We start from the raw sequence: 19,358 nt of genomic DNA, 5'->3' as shown, positions 1-19,358 counted from the left end.
TCTAAAAAAAAAAAAGACAAAAAGACCAAAAAAAAAAAAAGTGCATCTGAGGTGTGTGACTTGAGCAAGTGAAAAACTAGAACTGCCCTTTATAAATTCTAAACATGTTTGGCTTGATGGCTCTGAGACACCTGAGTGGAGCCAAGAAGGCCACTAGAAAAATGAGTCTGGGTGGGTAGGGGGCTTGGGGCTACGATATAAATTTGAATATTCAGTACACAGATGGCATTTAACACGCTAAGTCCAGATGAGATCAACAGGGCAGTGACTGAGGGAGAAACAAGAATAGGTCAAGGATTGAGCACTGGGCCACTCAAACATCTAGAGGTCAAGGAATTTGAAGAAAATTCAGTAAAAGAGGCTGAGCAGAGAAGCAGCCAGACATGTTGGAGGAAATCCAGACAAGTGTGGGCGTCTGGAAGTGAATGAAGAAAGGGCTTCAAGGGGGAGATAGTCATCCACTGCGCCAGGACTGCCAGCAGTCAAGCAGATTAGCATTCTCACATGGAAACCTCACATTTGCCATAGCGGTTTACCTTCTGGACTCAACCTACCTCACTTTCCTGAGTAAAGTCAAGGGCATCTTCTCCTGATGCCAGCAGTGTGTGGAGAATCCGCTGTTTCACTTGCTCCCACTCAACCAGCATTGACTCTCGATGGTACTCCTCAGCCATACCGAAGGTCTGTCAAAGAGGAGCAGGGAGAAATGACCCAAACAAGAAACAAAGAACAGTTTTCCTTGCAGTGCCCCAGAAATTCAAAGCCCTTCAGATCTACCATCCTTCCCTGAGCAGAAGCAATCTATTTTAAATTATCCTTAGAGAATTTACTGACAACTGTTTGCCACATGCCCTATTCCATCAAGTCGAACACATTAAAAAATTTTTTTTAATTGTGGGAAAAATGTACATTTTAACCATTTTTAAGTATACGGTTGAGTGGTATTCAGTACATTCACACAGTTGTGCAGCTCATCACCATACATCTCCAGAACTCTTTTTATCATGCAAAACTGAAATTCTGCACTCATTAAACAATAACTTCATTCCTTCCTGCCCCAAGCAATAGATATCCACCACTGTATTTTTGTCTCTATGATTCTGACCACCTCCAGGTACCCCATGTAAGTGCAATCATACAGTATTTGCCTTTTTGTGAGTGGCTTATTTCCTTTAGCATCATGTCCTCAAGATGTATCCAAGGTACAGCATACGCAGAGTCTCCCTCCTTTTTAAGGCTGAATAATACTCCACTATATGTATACACCACATTTAGTTTATATCCATTCATCTGTCCATGGACATCTGAGGTGCTTCCAACTTTTGGTTGTTATGAATAACGCTGCTGTGAACATGGGTGTAAAAACATCTCTTCAAGTTCCTGCATTCAGTTCTTTGGGGGTACATACCCAGGAAGGAAACTGCTGCATCACATAGTCATCCTATATTTAATTTTTTGATCAGTGGCATATTTCCAAAGAGGCTGTATCATTTTTCAATCCCACCAACAGTGCACAAAGGTTCCAATGTCTCTACATCCTCTCCAATACATATTTTCTGTTTTTGTTTTTGTTTTTTTATTGTAGCTAGGTTAATGGGTATGAGGTGATAATCTGCATTTCTTTAATGGGTAGTGATGAACACCTTTTCTTACGCTTATTAAGACAAACATCTTCTTAAAACCTTAACATTTCTGAAATCAGGCTGCGTATTACAATTGATAACATGTCAAAAGTTTAAATAGAAGTAATTTTTCTTTGTAGTACATAAAATGATGGACTATAAAAATCAATGATTATCTTAAGATTTGATGAGCATCTAAAATAAGACCAAAAAAAAAAAAAAAAAAAAAGAGTCTCATAGTGTCTTTGTTTTTTTAAGAAACTAATATTTTCATAGGAGGAAGCAAACCAGAAAAGGAAAAACGGAGTCTACTCAAAGTCACTACTGAAACATTTGGCAAACCTCATTCCTATCTGCTGGTAACACTGCAGGTTGTTGCCAAAACACAGTCACTCAGAAGGAAAAGAAAAAAGAGGGAGTTCCCATCATGGCTCAGTGGAAACGAATCTGACTAGTATCCATGAGGGCACAGGTTTGATCCCTGGCCTTGCTCAGTGGGTTAATGATCTGGTGTTGCTGCCATGAGCTGTGGTGTAGGTTGCAGATGCAGCTTGGATCCCAAGTTGCCGTGGCTGTGGTGTAGGCCAGCGGCTACAGCTGCGATTCAACCCCTAGCCTGGGAACCTCTGTATGCTACAGGTATGGCCCTAAAAAGACCAAAAAAAAAAAAAAAAAAAAAAGAAGAAGAAAGACAAAGAAGGAAAACAAAGAAAAGAAGGACGGGATGGAGAAAGGAGACAAAAAACCAAAACAAAACCAAAACACCCAAAGAACCCTGTGAGGAAGAGATTAAAGCAATTTACAGAGACATACTGAGTCATGCCCACTCTTAGCCTATTATTCTTTAACTGGCAGATGAGGTTTCCCATCAGCTTAAGCCCACTTTTCAAAAAGCCATTTCATTTACAATCAGATTGGTATCGATTTAGGCAGCACCAGGGGAATGAGTATTAGTAATGCCTGCTTTACTTTTGGCAAAGCAGATAATTTATACTGATAATATTCATACACGTGAGCTCTGGGAAACTGTCAGAAGAATCATGTACTCTTCCTACCAATGGGGTGTTCCAGTATGGAGCAATATTTATTAGAATGTGAAAAAGAAAGAAGACGCACAAAAATGATTAGGAAAAGGGTTGGCACATTTTGCAAATTTGATTTGGTCCATCTATCAACAGATCTCTTTTCTAATACACATTCTGAAGACAAAAGAAGAAATGACAATCAAAACTTCAAAAATGAGTCTTTCACCTGGTTTTATTCTCACTGAGAATCAGGCAGAATAGATCATTCCATTTAGCCTGGATTGAAAAAAATAACCTGAGAAAAATATTTTCTCTTGTTACCTCAGTGAACTTAAAAGCTATGCATTTTGAATAGACAGCAGTATGCTAGAACAGAGAGGTGAGGCAGAGGGGAGGAGAAGGGGTAGCTTCCCTAGAAGCTGTCCAGAAACAGTACACAAGCGAACCACAATTTCTTCGAAAACTCTTCCTACCTAGTGGTTAACTACCTCCACAACCTTCAACCTGTCCTAAAGGGAAAACAGAGGGCCACAGGGCTGGAGGACCAGGGTGGGTAGAAATAAGCAGGTGGAGGGCTGGTGCATCATACAGCTTTCCAAACTCGCAAAAGGAACTGAAGCACTAACTAAGCTGTAGCACTCACCCAAGACATCACAGTGTCATAAGAATTTTTCTTAGGAGCTCCCGTCGTGGCGCAGTGGTTAACGAATCTGACTAGGAACCACAAGGTTGCGGGTTCGATCCCTGCCCTTGCTCAGTGGGTTAACGATCCGGCGTTGCCGTGAGCTGTGGTGTAGGTTGCAGACGCGGCTCGGATCCCGCGTTGCTGTGGCTCTGGCGTAGGCCAGTGGCTACAGCTCCGATTTGACCCCTAGCCTGGGAACCTCCATATGCCGCGGGAACGGCCCAAGAAATAGCAAAAAGACAAAAAAAAAAAAAAAAAAGAATTTTTCTTAGGGACAAGTCCTCTGTCTGATAAAGAATGGCAGAGCAATAAAAGCAACTGAAGAAAACACAAGCTATCGCAGAGACACCGTGGATGAAGATGGCAGAAGCAAACTTCAAGCATCACGTAACTGTGAGAGTGACAACATGGGAATTAACCATCCCCTGTGAATCAAGCTGGCCACCTGTGTGCCAAGCACTGCTTCAAGAACACAGGAAGAACTCTGAAAACTGGCAGCTTTCTGGGCTCAAATCCTCAGATATATATGAGAATTGTTCAAGGCTACTTATTTAGAAACAGCTCACAACCTGAACAAATAGCATTGTTGTTCCATTCGTTGTCAGTGTGATAAGGAGCTTCGAATAAAAATAAATGGCCCAACATAAAAATTCTCTTCCCTTGACCATGTCACCCCCAGCTTATCTTAATTACATTAGAGATAATGGAACATCCAATTTGTGGGCTAATCAGGGATGATCAGCTACTCATCTGGCCTCTTCTAGCCTATTCCCTATTCAAATCTGAACCAGCGGATTAGGTACAAAGAAGAATGTCAACCAGAGGAGCTAACGAGCAAGAATCAACAGCTACTCAACTCAGAACTAAGAGGATTGCGAGAGAGTCTGAGGCAATGTGAGAGATAGGAACAGCAGTGACAGGAAGGAAAGAAACCCAAGGGAAAAGAAAAAGGGATAGACTGAAAGGATGTGCAGAGGTCTAAACATTATAAGGAAGGGAAGGCAAACCAGAGAAAATGAAAAAGTAGTGGAGAAACTATTACAGAGCAAATCGGAATCTTTCAAGTTACGTGGGGAAATAAATCTCTCCGAACACAGTTAAGAAAGGAAGGCAGGGGAAGAACTGGGCAACTGAATTAAGAACAGGTGGGGAGCACTCGAACCCCATTTTCATAAAGGGAAGAGGGCAATATGCTTTGACTTCACACCCGCTTACTACTGAGCTGTTGCTGGCTTTTAGAAACTCTACATATGTTCCGATAATGTTGTTCTGTTTTTGCTGGGACGCACCAAATGGGAAAAGATAGGACACATTTATGGTTTTGTAGCTTGTTTTCTTGGCATTTCAGCAGGACATTGGCAAGTTATTCAAACGTGAAATTACCACCAAAATGCCAGGAAGCTGCTCACTTTTTATTGAAAAACGATTCTTGCTCAGCGGCAGCCTCCCTGTGTCCTGACAGGTGAAAGGTCTCCCCCTAGGCCGGCTCCCAACACCGGAACCTCTCCCTCACAAACACGTGTGCACACATTTTGCACTGTGGTATGTCACTTAAATGTTTTGGCTGGCTGCACATTTAGTCTCAGTATGGCACAACGTTCAGAGCCTGCCAATTTCAGAAACACATTCCTCAGGGTAAATGGATTAATAAGGCTCGGTGGCATTCGACAATCCTAATTTAATTTCATTGGTCCTTTACACCAGGAGAATCAATGTTGTTGAGTAATTCAGAGTGTGAACAACAGCAACAGCAGCAACAACAACAACAACAACAACAACAACCTTAAAATATTTCCAAATCTGAATCAAGTAAATTTCTCTATTTCTAAGGATAAGTACTACTGCCAAAAATATAATTACTTAAATTTTAGGGAATTTTACTCTGATAACTAAACATACCAGTCATTGAAATAATGTCTCTGAAACATTTTCTTACACATTAGAGCTGGCAGCCCCCCAAGTGTCCTGTTTCACTCACATGGGCGCTACTGAAGATATGTGTGGATACCTGTATGGAATATTTTAATTAAGCACACTGAGAAGCAGCATTATTTTTTTACTTTCTTATTTTTGAACCACATAAATAATTCACAGATATATTTCACTTGATATAAGGGTTATATAAATAAACAGCAAAACCCCTACCCACCCTTGCAGGAGAGCTACCGCCTCCAGACTAGTGTAAGCATCCAGTCTCCTTCCTGGGAAAAGGTGCATTTTTAGAATCAACTCCACATGATCACTAACCTTCTTCCTCCCTCCTCCAAAGACCCAGGGGCTTGAGAATCTCTTACTCCATAATGCAATGATCTAGAAAGGTTTTGCTCTTTTAATCCTTGTCAGAAACAAATGGAGATAATTCACATGTTAAGTCACATGATCTCTGAGTATCTTGAGGGAATGCTTGTTGCAAAATATTGCTGCACATATAATGGCTGTTCTGACTGATTTATTTACTGTCCACTTGAGCATCAAGCTGTTGTCTGTTTTAAAGAGCTTGGAGAAATTGTTAGTTTAAAAGGTGGCGTACAAAGTCAAATTGTGCGATAAAAGGAAAAGAAACTGAGTAAAATTATCACTGATCATAACTGCTTTTCTGAAATGCTAATTCAGCAGCAACCAAAATACTATTTATACTGTAACAATGAAACCAAAGAACTGTCTGACCCTTCCATTCTAAGATTAATTTAATAATTAACTGACCATTCCAGTGTTTCAGATGTAGTCACTAAACACACACAGAGTTACAAGCACGGTATTTTCCTCAAAAATGGTTCCTGTAGAACTCTCTCTGATGAACTAAGCAGGAGAGCTCGGCCTGGGAAACAGATTCCAGCTTCAGAACCCGCACAACCTGGTATACATGTTGCCCTCACAACAATACACATATACCTTTGGTTCATTTCTTACCCTCTTCCGGGACTCTTCGATGGCAGACAGCAGGGCATTGTCCTTTTCATTCTTTAGGAAGCCCTAGGAAAGAGGAGAGAAATGACATAACTTAGGTTACAATTAACAAAATTAACCTCAAATACCCAAAAGTACAGAAAAAAACAAAAACAAAAAACATAGACATTATCTGCTACCCTTACAAAAACCTCAACTTGAAAATGACCCATACTGGAGTTTCCGTCACGGCTCAGCAGAAACGAATCTGACTAGTATCCATGAAGATGCAGGTTCCAGCCCTGGCCTCGCTCAGTGGGTTAAGGATCTGGCCTTGCCGTGACCTGTGGTGTAGGTTGCAGATGTGGCTTGGATCTGGCGTTGCTATCTATGACTGTGGGGTATGCCAGCGGCTACAGTTCCTATTTGACCCCTAGCCTGGGAACTTCCATATGGCGTGGGTGTGGCCCTAAAAAAGATGAAAGAGGAGTTCCCGTCGTGACGCAGTGGTTAACGAATCTGACTAGGAACCATAAGGTTGCGGGTTCGATTCCTGGCCTTGCTCAGTGGGTTAACGATCCGGCGTTGCTGTGAGCTGTGGTGTAGGTTGCAGACGTGGCTCAGATCCCGCGTTGCTGTGGCTCTGGCATAGGCCGGTGGCTACGGCTCCGATTCAACCCCTAGCCTGGGAACCTCCATATGCCGCAGGAGTAGCCCAAGAAATAGCAAAAAGACAAAAAAAAAAAAAAAAAAAGATGAAAGAAAGAAAAGAAAAAAAAGAAACCCATATTACAGATACAGCTTTGGCTATGCAGCCAGTCACAGTGCCTGTAAGTGTTCTTCAGTTTATATTTCTCTGTTGCTTTGAGTTAATTCTTCAGTTTCTTCCTAACGTTGAGGAAGCCATCAGCCATCCCCTTTGGGTATTTTCCACTTGTTTGTCAATGGCTGGGATACCTGAAAAAATCATTTATTTACACAGTGCTTCTGGGGTTTTGCCACGTGCACTCCCTATTTCAGGCCAAATGACATCTACTGCTTACTTAATACAGGTGGGGTCGGGTGATGAGACCAGGGCTCACAAGTCTAGCTGAATACACGCAAGGTTAAATACCTGCAAAACACAACTTCATAATAACAGACAACAAACCTAGCTTTATAGCATGGTGCTTCCATTTACTACTTGCATAGACGACTTGATTTAACACAAGACATCCAGACTCTCTTTTTCTTTTCTTTTTTTTTGTCTTTTTGCCTTGTTCCCAGGCTAGGGGTCCAATTGGAGCTGTAGCTGCCAGCCTACACCAGAGCCACAGCAACGCAGGATCCGAGCCATGTCTGTGACCTACACCACAGCTCACGGCAACGCCAGATCCTTAACCCACTGAGCAAGGCCAGGGATCGAACCCACAACCTCATGGTTCCTAGTCAGATTCATTTCCTCTGCGCCACGAAAGGAACTCTTTTTCCTTTTTTTTTTTTTTTTTCACTCAGACTCCCTAAACTTTAGTTTACTCGTATGTAAAATGACTATTAAGTGATATGATGTAATCAAATGCTTTACCCAAGGTTCCATGCATGCAGCTCTATCTCTTGCTAGGACAGATCAGGTTTAGATCTACTGGTGACGGTAATGAAAGAGATGCACAGGTGGCTCCCTCTTGCTATTCATTGTTCTCACTGCTCAACCTGAGATCTTGGGGAGGAGGGTGGGACAGGTGCAGACAGAGTGGGCTTCCATGCCTGCCTCCATGCCAACGCCTTGCCCTCCAGACAAGGATGCAGCTTTTTCCCCACAGCCTGGGGTTTGGGGCCAAACAGGCATAAGGAAGATGAGCCATCAATTAACAGGTAGAGATCAAAGTCTTAGTTGTAATATGAAAGAATTCACCCTATATGTGAGATCCAACTATACATTGGAACGCAAGGTATCTTCATGTCGAGCACACTATACATATATTTATACATGTCCAAAATCACCTGTTTTTTTCAGAATCATGTTTTTGCTCTTTTTGTTTTAGGAATTCTTTATGGGAATATGATACAAAGTAGAATTAAGCTAAAGTTTTATAAGTGACATGCTAAATTTTAAAACATTATCTGAGAGTTTTCGTGAAAACTTACTGTCATGGTTAATTGATTAATTTATTGATCACATTTATATTTCAACAACTGTAATGTTTTATTCAAATAGTCTCAGATATAAGGCTGCAATTCTTAAAACAAGAATAGGGGGCTGGATTATGTCTTGGGGACAGAAATTTAAATAACATATTGCTCATCTTTATAGAATCCTCAGATCTTTTATGTGTTGGCCCACAGTTCTCCATATCCTGCTGTCACACCCCAACTAGGGCAGTGCACTGGAATGGACAGGGACAACAGCCAGCAGTCGAGAAACAGTTCCCTCACAGGCTCCTCCAGGGCAGTCCCTGAGGCAGCTATCACAACATGGAGGTGGCACCAGATACCTATACTGCTAATTGGGGGTGGGGTGGAGAGAGGCACCCACCACTTGTCTACCAATGTAATGGCATCAGTAAACCAGAGCACAGAAAGCTAGGACCCCAGGTAATCCATTCAGGAGGGGGCAACCTGTCACTCCATGCCTGTTTCTGGCCATTGCAGGGGAACCAGACCCAAAATCATGGGAAGGATTTTAATGGACCATGTTCATAGTCTTCACAGCAAATAACTGCATCAAGTCCACAAAGCTTTGTCATGATTTTCCTTTTCCTGGGTGGGTTCTTCATCAGCTAAAGCAAAAGGCTTTAGCGCCACAGTTTATCAACAAAGCTACAGAACTATTATCTCTGGTTGTTGTTCTTGAACAAAGAGTTGTACAGCCTGTGCTCTGTTGTACCTTTTCATAGTTACTGCTGATTGTCTAAACAAGGCACATTTAAGATGGGGAGTGGTGGTGACAACCACTGTCTGAGAAAGCCTGGTCTCATTTTGTTCTTTGAGGGTCGGGGGGAGGGGCTGTGCTAAGTGCCCCACTCCCTCTCTGAGCTTCTGTGCTCTTCCCAGTCAGTGACCAGCCCAGCCCATCCACGTCTGCATATAACCTGTACACACTATTCGAACACAAATGCAAAGCTTATTACTTCAGACACATTCGTTTAAAAGAAACACAATATTCAATAAGAAACACAATTTCAAAATTTCTAAAAAATGAAATTTCAAGTAGTGGTGAAGGAAAAAAAAGATATTGCTTTGGGGGCAGACTATTCTCTTCTTTATAAACCTACCTTCCAAAAAGCTCACTTGTCCATCAACAGATGATTGGATTCAGAAGATGTGGTATATATACACAATGGAATACTACTCAGCCATAAAAAAGAACGACATAATGCCATTTGCAGCAACATGGATGGAACTAGAGAATCTCATACTGAGCGAAATGAGCCAGAAAGACAAAGACAAATACCATATGATATCACTTATAACTGGAATCTAATATCCAGCACAAATGAACATCTCCTCAGAAAAGAAAATCATAGACTTGGAGAAAAGACTTGTGGCTGCCTGATGGGAGAGGGAGGGAATGGGAAGGATTGGGAGCTTGGGCTTATCAGACACAACTTAGAATAGATTTACAAGGAGATCCTGCTGAATAGCATTGAGAACTTTGTCTAGATACTCATGCTGCAACAGAAGAAAGGGTGGGGGAAAAACTGTAATCGTAATGTATACATGTAAGGATAACTTGGTCCCCTTGCTGTACAGTGGGGAAAAAAACAAATTTTATTGGAGTATAAACAAACAAACAAACAAAAAAACCCAAAAAGCTCACTTAATAAAATAGGCTACATGTATTTTATTTTTAAAAACATATATTAGTGACCTATCTTTTGAAAAGACTCTGGTATCTAGAAAAAATATAGTTAATACACAGTCCTAATAGTGTTGGGATCTGTGTGCCATCTAGTGGCAGTTAGTTTCTTGCAAATAACACATATTTTAAGGAAAAATAAATTAAAGAACTAATAAGTTGGGCAGGAAAATACCTGCCTTAGCTCAAGATTCCCATGGGTCTCTTCCTTGACTTTCCTTTTCCAGGTGTGTTTCCTTTCCTTCCCACTCCTGTGAGGCACCTCTCAGGCCCCTCATCTCGGAGATACACTCTCAGAGCTTATCAGAAAATGGGTTCTGTAGAGGTGTGCTGGGTATTAGGAGGTGCCTTCTTTCACTGGGTGGACTCCCTGCCGCAGTGAAGGTTCCTGATTGTGGAGAAGGCCCAAAAACTTACTTCCTACTTGGAGATACCATCCTCTATCTGTGACCCTCAGAGTTCATCACTAATATCCCCTCTTTTTGCCAATGAGTGCTTTTTATTTGCTCACAGTCTCCCACCCAGCCCCTTTGATTGCTGGACCACTGAATAAAGAACATTACATAAACATCTGCAAGCTTTCTAAGTAAGTAAGATAACTACTCTGGACTTCCCATCCGTATGTATACTGCTCCTCGCTGCCAGAGTCCTGGAAACAGACACTCTTCTAACTGGCTCCTTGAATGGGTTTTGGTTTCAGGTTTTTTGTAACATATAATAGCCTCCATTCAGGAAGCAATTAAGGGCTAGACACTGCTCTAAGCAATTCAAAGACATTACTGCTAATCTTTTAACAATACGAAAGAATAGACAAGACCGCTGCATTCTCCCCACCGCCACCCCCAATCCCGTTCTACAGGTAAGAAACAGATTTCAGCATTTAACTAACTTGACAAGGGTTCCCGACTGACCAGGAAAAGGCAGAGGCAGAGGCAGAATTCAAACACAGCACTAACTCTCAAAAGACCAACTGTTTCTGAAATACTTAGGGAATAGCAAACTTCTAAATTTGGAAAATAAAGATAAATGTCCTTTTCTCTCTATAAGAACGAGTCCAGGAGGAGAGGAAAAAATATTATCTTTAAATTTGCTTCCTTCATCAGTTATTAGTTCCCTTTTACAGATGATGAAGTTGAAGGCTCAGAGTTTACTAATTGTTATACTGGTACTAATAAGAGCTAATGCTTACACGGATGTGGTGATTATTTTGTGCTAGCTGTGTGTTACACACATCTGGTTCTAGTCCTCACTTTTAACCCAATGCTGAACTGTCTCTCAATACTACTCAAGTGAATCATCCTTGAAAGCATGTTCCTAATATCGGTTTAAACGTTGAAAGGGCTGTGTGAGATGGTTTCCAGAGCTTCTACTAACTCTAAAAATGTTATAGTTCCATATTAAGATCACCTGGTTCATAAGCAGCAAAGTTCAGACTTAAAATTCATATTTTCTGAACCCTTTTCTACCTTTTCCCATTCTCCCATGCAAGTCAAGATGAGACAAACAGCTATTTAATGCTTGCATATTTATTCCTCTCTTCCCCTACCTCACTGTAGGTGAGGAATGAAACAATAAACGTCAAGTTTGGGGCATTCCTTTAGAATGGTGTTTTTCAAAACATGGGTCAGAACCTACATCACGGTGGTAATCTGAGCCACAGCAGTGACAACAGTGAGTCCTTAACTGCTAGGCCACCAGGAAACTCCAACCAACATTTTTTAAATGAAATAAAATGCAACAGAGATATGTAGTATGGGTAAATACAGTTTCATGAAATTTTCTTTCAATTATATACACTTATTTGCATGTATGAAGTGGATCATGGTGTTAAATGTCACAGGCAAAAAAGATGGAGAAATTAAGTGTTCTAGACTGCCAATTCTAAGGCGTTCCAAAGTACTATTTTTGATTATTGCTGTGGAACAATAAACACCATTCATATGCACAAGCAATATCTCCAGCCACGTGTTCCATCCAGAGGAAGTGGGCTGCCTTGCCATGTATACTGGCTGAAAACAACCCAAAATGTAACTGTAAGGTAAGCCGATTTTCTTATCAAAAGTGTTGTCACATCTCAGGAACCTGGAAGCCAAACTGGCTTTTATCTGGCTCAGGTTGAGAAAGACAAGCATAAAAAAACTGTCTTTTTTTTTTTTTTTTTTTGCAATTTCTTGGGCCGCTCCCACCGCATATGGAAGTTTCCTGCTTAGGGGTCGAATCAGAGCTGTAGCCGCCGGCCTACGCCAGAGCCACAGCAACACAGGATCCGAGCCATGTCTGCGACCTCCACCACAGCTCAGGGCAATGTTGGAGCGTTAACCCACTGAGCAAGGCCAGGGATCGAACCCGCAACCTCATGGTTCCTAGTTGGATTCATTAACCACTGCGCCCCAACAGGAACTCCAAAAAACTGCCTTATTTCAATCACCACTCAGAATCTGGGTTTCAGAGTACAAATGACTGTAGAAAAAGCAAGTGGGCAAAAGGATTTTTGTCAAATGGCCAAATTCTCTTAGCTTATTTGCTTTCCAAAAGTGAAAACTAAGAAATAAGGGTCTCTGTGAGAAATATTTCAGTATCCACTTTAGCTAGGAAAGTATGACGGCAAAAAGAGCTTGCATTGATTCTTTCACGGTTCTTTGCTTCCCACCACCACCAAGTAAGTGATTTGTTGAACGATTATGTAAACAATTGGAACTGAGGAACACACAGATTTTCTAACCATTAAAAAATAAAACAAACAAAAAATAATTAGTCTAAGTTGGCCCCACAAAACAAAAGCCGTATTTTACATGGCCCTCAAAACACAAAAGACATTCTATAGGTCTCATCCCCTTCAAAAGACCAACTGGAAATCCACCCTGTCAAATTTTAAAGTGAGGCAGCCACAGTTGGCCTGACTTTCTAGGAGAAGCTATCTGACAATGTGATAAGTGTTATAAAAAATCTTGCATCTTCTCTCATTTAACCCATACAATATATACAAATTAGTAGGAAGTCAATAACCAACACTCAAAATAATATTCCCGCATGTAAGCAGTGACCATAGGTATCAGTCACTGTGGTTGAAATAAACATTGCCAAGACTCAAGCAAGAGCTAGAAGGCAACAAAGAAGGAAAGAATCATATAGCAGAGCAAAAAATAAACTTGAAAAACAGGATAATCAAGAGGGTCTGCTCCAAGATGAAACAAGAATTCCAATATGCACTGCAAGTATTCCTCAGAACTTTAGATAGTGGAGAAGTGGCCAGTTTCTGTCAAGACAGGAATATGAGCTGTACTCATTATTTTGCTTCAGCTCCTTCTGAATAAAATACCACTCCCTTAACTGCTCCCAAAGCTTCTTCCGAATTTCTGAATGAATGACCTCTTCTGAAGTCTTCTCTTGGGTAAAATTTTTACAAAGGTAAAACGGCCACTTATGGAGAAAGTGAGGATGAACAAAGCAAGATACTGTTTTCAGATGAGCACAACAGAAATCCTGCCTGCACTGGAGCTGCCGCACTTATCAGATGGTGTGGACGGCTTTTCATAAGCTCCCTTTGTGTTGCCTACAGAGAATGCCTCGAGGAATCTTTCAGGTGCAAAGATATGTTCATTACTGATAAAGCCCAAAAGATGAACAGAGAAATTTAAAGTCTGGGGCATTTTCAAAATCTGGGGAACTTTCATATAGTTTTATAGCATGGTTGGTTATTTTCTTAGATCAATATTTAATGCATTAAAATAAGTATATAAAAATGTCAGGGAGTTCCCGTCGTGGCGCAGTGGTTAACGAATCCGACTAGGAACCATGAGGTTGCGGGTTCGGTCCCTGCCCTTGCTCAGTGGGTTAACAATCCGGCGTTGCCGTGAGCTGTGGTGTAGGTTGCAGATGCGGCTCGGATCCCGCGTTGCTGTGGCTCTGGCGTAGGCCAGTGGCTACAGCTCCGATTCGACCCCTAGCCTGGGAACCTCCATATGCCGCGGGAGCGGCCCAAAGAAATAGCAAAAAGACAAAAAAAAAAAAAGTCAGCTTAAAAGGCCCACATGACATGGAATCTCCTTTTGTAAGAAATACAGACTGAAGGAGTTCCCGTCGTGGCGCAGTGGTTAACGAATCCGACTAGGAACCATGAGGTTGCGGGTTCGATCCCTGCGCTTGCTCAGTGGGTTAACGATCCGGCGTTGCTGCGAGCTGTGGTGTAGGTTGCAGACGCGGCTCGGATCCCGCGTTGCTGTGGCTCTGGTGTAGGCCGGTGGCTACAGCTCCGATTGGACCCCTAGCCTGGGAACCTCCATATGCCGCGGGAGCGGCCCAAAGAAATAGCAAAAAGACAAAAAAAAAAAAAAAAAAAAAAGACAAAAAAAAGACAAAAAAAAAAAAAAGAAATACAGACTGAATAGCAAATCCAAACTTTATTCTCCACCCCAGATATTTAGCGTAAGTTCCATTGCTTGTTTTCCACACACAAAAAAATCAGTATTTTAAATTGTTTGCTCATGGATTGCATTAAATAACATGCATATTTTTCCAGACTGCATTAAATATCTATCTCTTCAAAAAATACCCCTACAGAAAGCAGGGCAGGTCTGACATGGGGCCACTGTAATATATTTTTAATGCTGTTGCAATGATTTCTCATTGCACATTTATACAAAAGCCTGGCCACCCTCATCAGCAGGTGGCAGCAGACCCTGCAGGAGGGGCTGTGGAATTCATCCCACCATTTGCCAGTTCAGCAGACCAACTGGCCTACAGGCAGCTCTGGAGCCAACAGGTGGCCGACCTTGGTGCTATATAACATGGCACTGTATGGGCACCAGGCAACCTGTCACTGTCAGGCTGCAGGGCCCCATTTCGTACATGGTTTCTGCTACTGGGCTAAACAAAGGGTCACACAATTACATGATAGATTTGGGCCCATTAAGGCAAAACAAATCACTTGCTCCCATAATTCAAATTGGTTTACATGATGATCTACAAATTCTCACAGGCTGAAGAGAAAATGTGTGCAAATACATTCTAAACCCAAGAATACAAAGCTCTGAGCAGAGGTTCCACCCAGATCCACCTATGGTCTTAAGGGCAGTATTCTGACTCAAGTGTACTGGTATGACTGGTCTCTCCAAGTCATGCCAATATAGCCGTGACACAATTCCATCTCACCTGTGCCTTCTGGAAAAGGCTTTTATGAGGGACTTGTATCATAACCCCTACGAAAGAACTAGAAGAAGAAGGGGGAGGGAGAAAAGGAGAGGGGGAGAGGAGAGGAAGGGGAGCTGGAGGAAGAAAAGGAGCAAGGACCTCAGGCTTATACCCTCAGGAATTAGCCCTCCTGTCTCTGGGGAAGGGGAGGGCAGGAAAAGGGGAAGGGGAGGGGAAGGGAAGAAAGTGGAGGAGGTGGGGGGGGAGGAAGGGCAAACAGAGAAGGGAGGGGAGAAGGTGGAGGGAATAACTATCCTATAACAAACACACCGTTTCCAAGACTTTCAGCACTGGGTAAAGAAAAAATGTAAGAGGTAGGACTCACCATGCTCCAGAAGGAGAAGCCATCTTTGAGAACGGGACATGTCATTCCTGTGGGAAGGAGGCAGAGCGTGCGCGCCTCCCTTTGCCAACACAATGTAAGTACCTAACTACTAGATGCCTCTTCCTACTTAATACACCAAGCATCAAACTGGGGCTGCTTAGCATATCTAGTTGCGGCACTTGGAGAGTAAGGCCAAGGTTAAGGTAAGGTCTGCACTCCTGTGAGGCCACTCAAGTCTCTGGCGCTACTGTGACAAAGCCAGTTCTGTCTCTTTTAGGGGGCCCAGTGTATTCCTGTTATCTATCTCTGGCCATTCAGGAAAGGAAAGTGATTTTTCCAACTCAGTTATTGGGAAACTCCATGGAAGTGGGAGCAAGTAGTAAGGGCATAGTATAAATGAATAAAATAAAAAGTGATGGCCATTTAGTCAACTAGTAGCAGAAAAAAGGCTTTTCAGCAGAATTCTCCCCTCCTCCCAAATCTAGCGGAGCCCTGCAATAACCTTTCAGGGTTGTGTAAGCAACTTTCCCCTGCTGGTCACAAGAGGTCTGAGGAGGGGACATGACTTGCTCAGTGCTAATACCTTACCACTTCCAGCAAACACGCCAGAGCCTGCACCCTACTGATGCAGCAGGATGTGCCATGCTGTAGTCTTGGGCCTCTGCTGGCCATGCTCTCTTTCCACTTCTGGAAAGGAGGACAGACCAGCAAGAACACCGGAAGCCAAGAAAGGGAGAGAGGGCAGCCAGCCAACTGCTCCCAGACTGCTGAGGTGGTCCCACGGATGGAAGCAAGGACAGCGACTCTGAGCACTTTATCTCCTCTCCTGTCCCCCAAACCCGCACCTCCTGCCCCACTCTACCCCAAACTAGCATACCTGGCTAGAGCTACCATTTGGGGACACAGGAACAGGGAGGATCCTAAAGAGAAAACTCTTCAACCCAGCTTTGCGACTGGAATAAACAGTGTGCCAAAGTATGCCTAACTTCAAAAAGCAGCTAAAGAGCCCTATCCTCACACAAAAGTATGAACAGGTCTAAAAAATATATTAATCCCATAGCCACTCTTAGGTGATGGAAAGATAAGATACATTAAGGGATGATTAAAAAATGTTTAAATGTCTTAGGAAATTTGATTTCTGTCTTGGAGACAGAGGAGGCCACATTCAAAGAACTTTGGGTATGAAAATCGCACTGCAGTATGAAACGAGAATGCATCAATAATGGCCTTTATCATGGCCAAAGTCCCCTCCCACTGCCTCCAAACCCACCCTAAAAGAATTTGTTAAAAGAATTCAATATTAAAAGCAAAAAAAACACAAAAAAACCCCAAATCATCTGCTTTGTCAGGTCTAGTGTCTCTTTCCTTTGGAAAAAGGAAACAAAAGCAAGATTTGGGGGCTATGAGAAGGAGAGACAGCAGAGGGTGTGTCTCCGAGGCAGTCAGGTGGAAGCTGGGTGGTTTTTGCCAGGCTGGTTTCCACAGCGCTCAGCATTAAGCCTAAATGAGTTCTACTTAGCAAGCACAAGGAGAGCCGTTAGTCAAGACAATGTTTGGGGACCACGTGTCATATTAATTCCCTGCTGGTACATGGTGTCAGTCATTTACACTGCAGTTGAAAATCACAGCTCCTCCCGCTATGCAGCATTGCTTATGCTGATGGGACTGGAGCACTGATCATCATGGCTGTCACAGAAAAGGGAGCTTTGGTTTTGCTGCAGTTTCTTCTTATTCAGAAATTCTTTTTCAAAAATTTGTCTGGAGACCACTAAAACAAACAAGAGACTTCATAACTTCCCATTGTCTTCAGTGGAATTTGTCATCGTACCCCTCTGCTAACAGTACTTAGGACTTCACACTCTCTCTAAAGCTGTAATTAAGTTTGGAAACGTTCTGACTTTACCCTGTCAGAGCTGAGAGAATACTGCAGGATGCACCACTCACCACTGTCACCACGGGTACAGAAAACATGAAACATTGCTGGGCTAAAATGGCAAATACACTCAACAGGAGGAGAGAGGGCAAGCCCATTTTCAAACACAAATTGCCGGAAATTGACAAGGAGCTAAAACCTTTTGCTCAGCCCATCCATACTAGGAAAAGGGGCAGCCCTCCTCAAGATAAAGGAGTGATGTGCTGGAGGGCATGTCAGGATGCCTGTGCCCACCCCAGAAGACAGGCACTTTGCACCCTTCATGCCTAAAGTGAGTGGACCTAGAAACTCGACCTGCAGGATATATCTTGTTTTAAATGTTTGTTTATAAATACATATTACCTACAGCAAAGGACCAGGAAGACTCCAAGCATGGCTCAGTAAGTCATTTCTGAGAAGACTGGAAAAGAACATCTCTGTGAGTAGGCTGCTAAAGCAAAGACAGACTCTGCTGCAAGCTCAGTCCATTAGATCCATCATCACCAGCCAATAAACCCAAAAGAGAGAGGGTCAAATGTAGACAGAGGCACAGCACAGATTAGGAGTTAGCTGGCCTGGATTTAGGCAAAATGGACTGCTTTCCAGATCTATGACCTTGAGAAACTGGTTTAACGACAGTAAAACCTGCTTTGCTTAACTATAAGATGAGCTGATTGCACTACATAAATTCTAAGGCAAGCTCCAGAAATTCTAACTCCATAAGAGGTGGGAACGGTAAGAAATTAGCATCGTCACTACCACGATGACTATCATTCACTTCCAAAATAATCCGTACCTTAAAAACACAAAAAGAAATACAATATACTTTGTTTATGAAGGCAGTCAACATATATTTAATATATGTTTTATCATAACCAAAGCCCACAAAGAGCTAGAACAGAAACCAAAATCAAAGGCAAATAATATATTTTCACTGGAATGATAGTTTTATTTGCCATAAAGGAGAAGCATAATGGCCTGTTTCCTAAACATTCGTCCTGTACTGAAAGGACTAAGTGTTCACATTAAAAAAAAAAAAAAAAAAAAAAAAAGAAGAAGAAGAAAAAGCACAAAGCAAGGAAATTCAGAAGTATTAATAGAAAACATCTATTTAAAATTTTATTTTATCAATACCTGCCCACACCAATTCCTCAAAGGCAACAATCGGAAGCTATCTAGATGTAAATGCTAATTAAATCTTTACTTCAGGAAAATCTCAAAATTTCTGTCTCCTAAGAGAGTAAAGGGTAACTGTAAATTGGCAAAGCAGTGCTCCCAGAGGCATCTTCGAACTTGAAAAAGGAAAAGGCCTCGCGTGGTCCGCCTCTTGTCACAGTGTCCTGGTGACGCCATTTTACTCCTTCCTCGCTGCCATCTTAGGGCCACGAACGTCTCCTAGCGGGCTGGCCGACGTGCTTGCTTATCTACATTATGGCACTGCCAGAGCAGTCAAAGGTTTGATACGAATACATTTTTTTTTGCAGCAAAAAGAACCAGCCCCTAACTCTACTACCAGCCAGGCTAAAATTTCCAGAGTGAAGAGATTCAGGAATCCCCTACAAGTACCAAAGGGGAAAGCCTCTTCTCAGCAGCCAAACTTGGGTAGACCATGGTGAAGGCAAAGAAAATGGGAGGCAACTAACTGGGTCTCTGCCATGCCCCCAGAGTTATCTGGCACACAGCTTAACGTAAAGCCAGGGAAAGAAAATAAGACCAGAAGCTTCAACCAAGTTTTACTTTAAATATTTCAAAGGAAGGTTCTGTGACACCCTTTCTGTCATCCAACTAAACATTTTATGCAAGCAAAGACGCAGTCAAAATGGAGTGCTAATGTGCTATCCTACAACTCTTTGATTTCAAAGTGCAAGCCTATAAAAA

At 42.3% G+C, this 19,358-nt stretch overlaps 1 protein-coding gene across 9 annotated transcripts in view; it reads right to left on the bottom strand.

Annotated features, from left to right (window-relative positions):
• NUP93 (nucleoporin 93) overlaps positions 1-19,358 on the bottom strand; it is a 115,967-nt gene that overhangs the window by 33,795 nt on the left and 62,814 nt on the right. For 7 of the 9 annotated variants that reach the window (XR_014804924.1, XR_014804925.1, NM_001244152.1 and 4 more), the window contains 2 exon segments: positions 6,243-6,305; positions 555-683 (listed from right to left, as the gene is read on the bottom strand). Coding sequence is in view for 6 of the 9 variants with exons in the window: in NM_001244152.1 (NP_001231081.1) it covers positions 555-683; positions 6,243-6,305 (192 nt within the window). In the remaining 3 variants the exon portion in view is untranslated. 9 annotated transcript variants of the gene reach the window in all.

This window comes from Sus scrofa, chromosome 6 (genome assembly GCF_054392235.1).
Source record: "Sus scrofa isolate SSC_HxYL_T2T_F1_AM1 chromosome 6, Sscrofa_HxYL_maternal_Yorkshire_Landrace_v2.0, whole genome shotgun sequence".
NCBI lineage: Eukaryota > Metazoa > Chordata > Mammalia > Artiodactyla > Suidae > Sus > Sus scrofa.
This window is presented reverse-complemented; position numbering and strand designations above follow the sequence as displayed.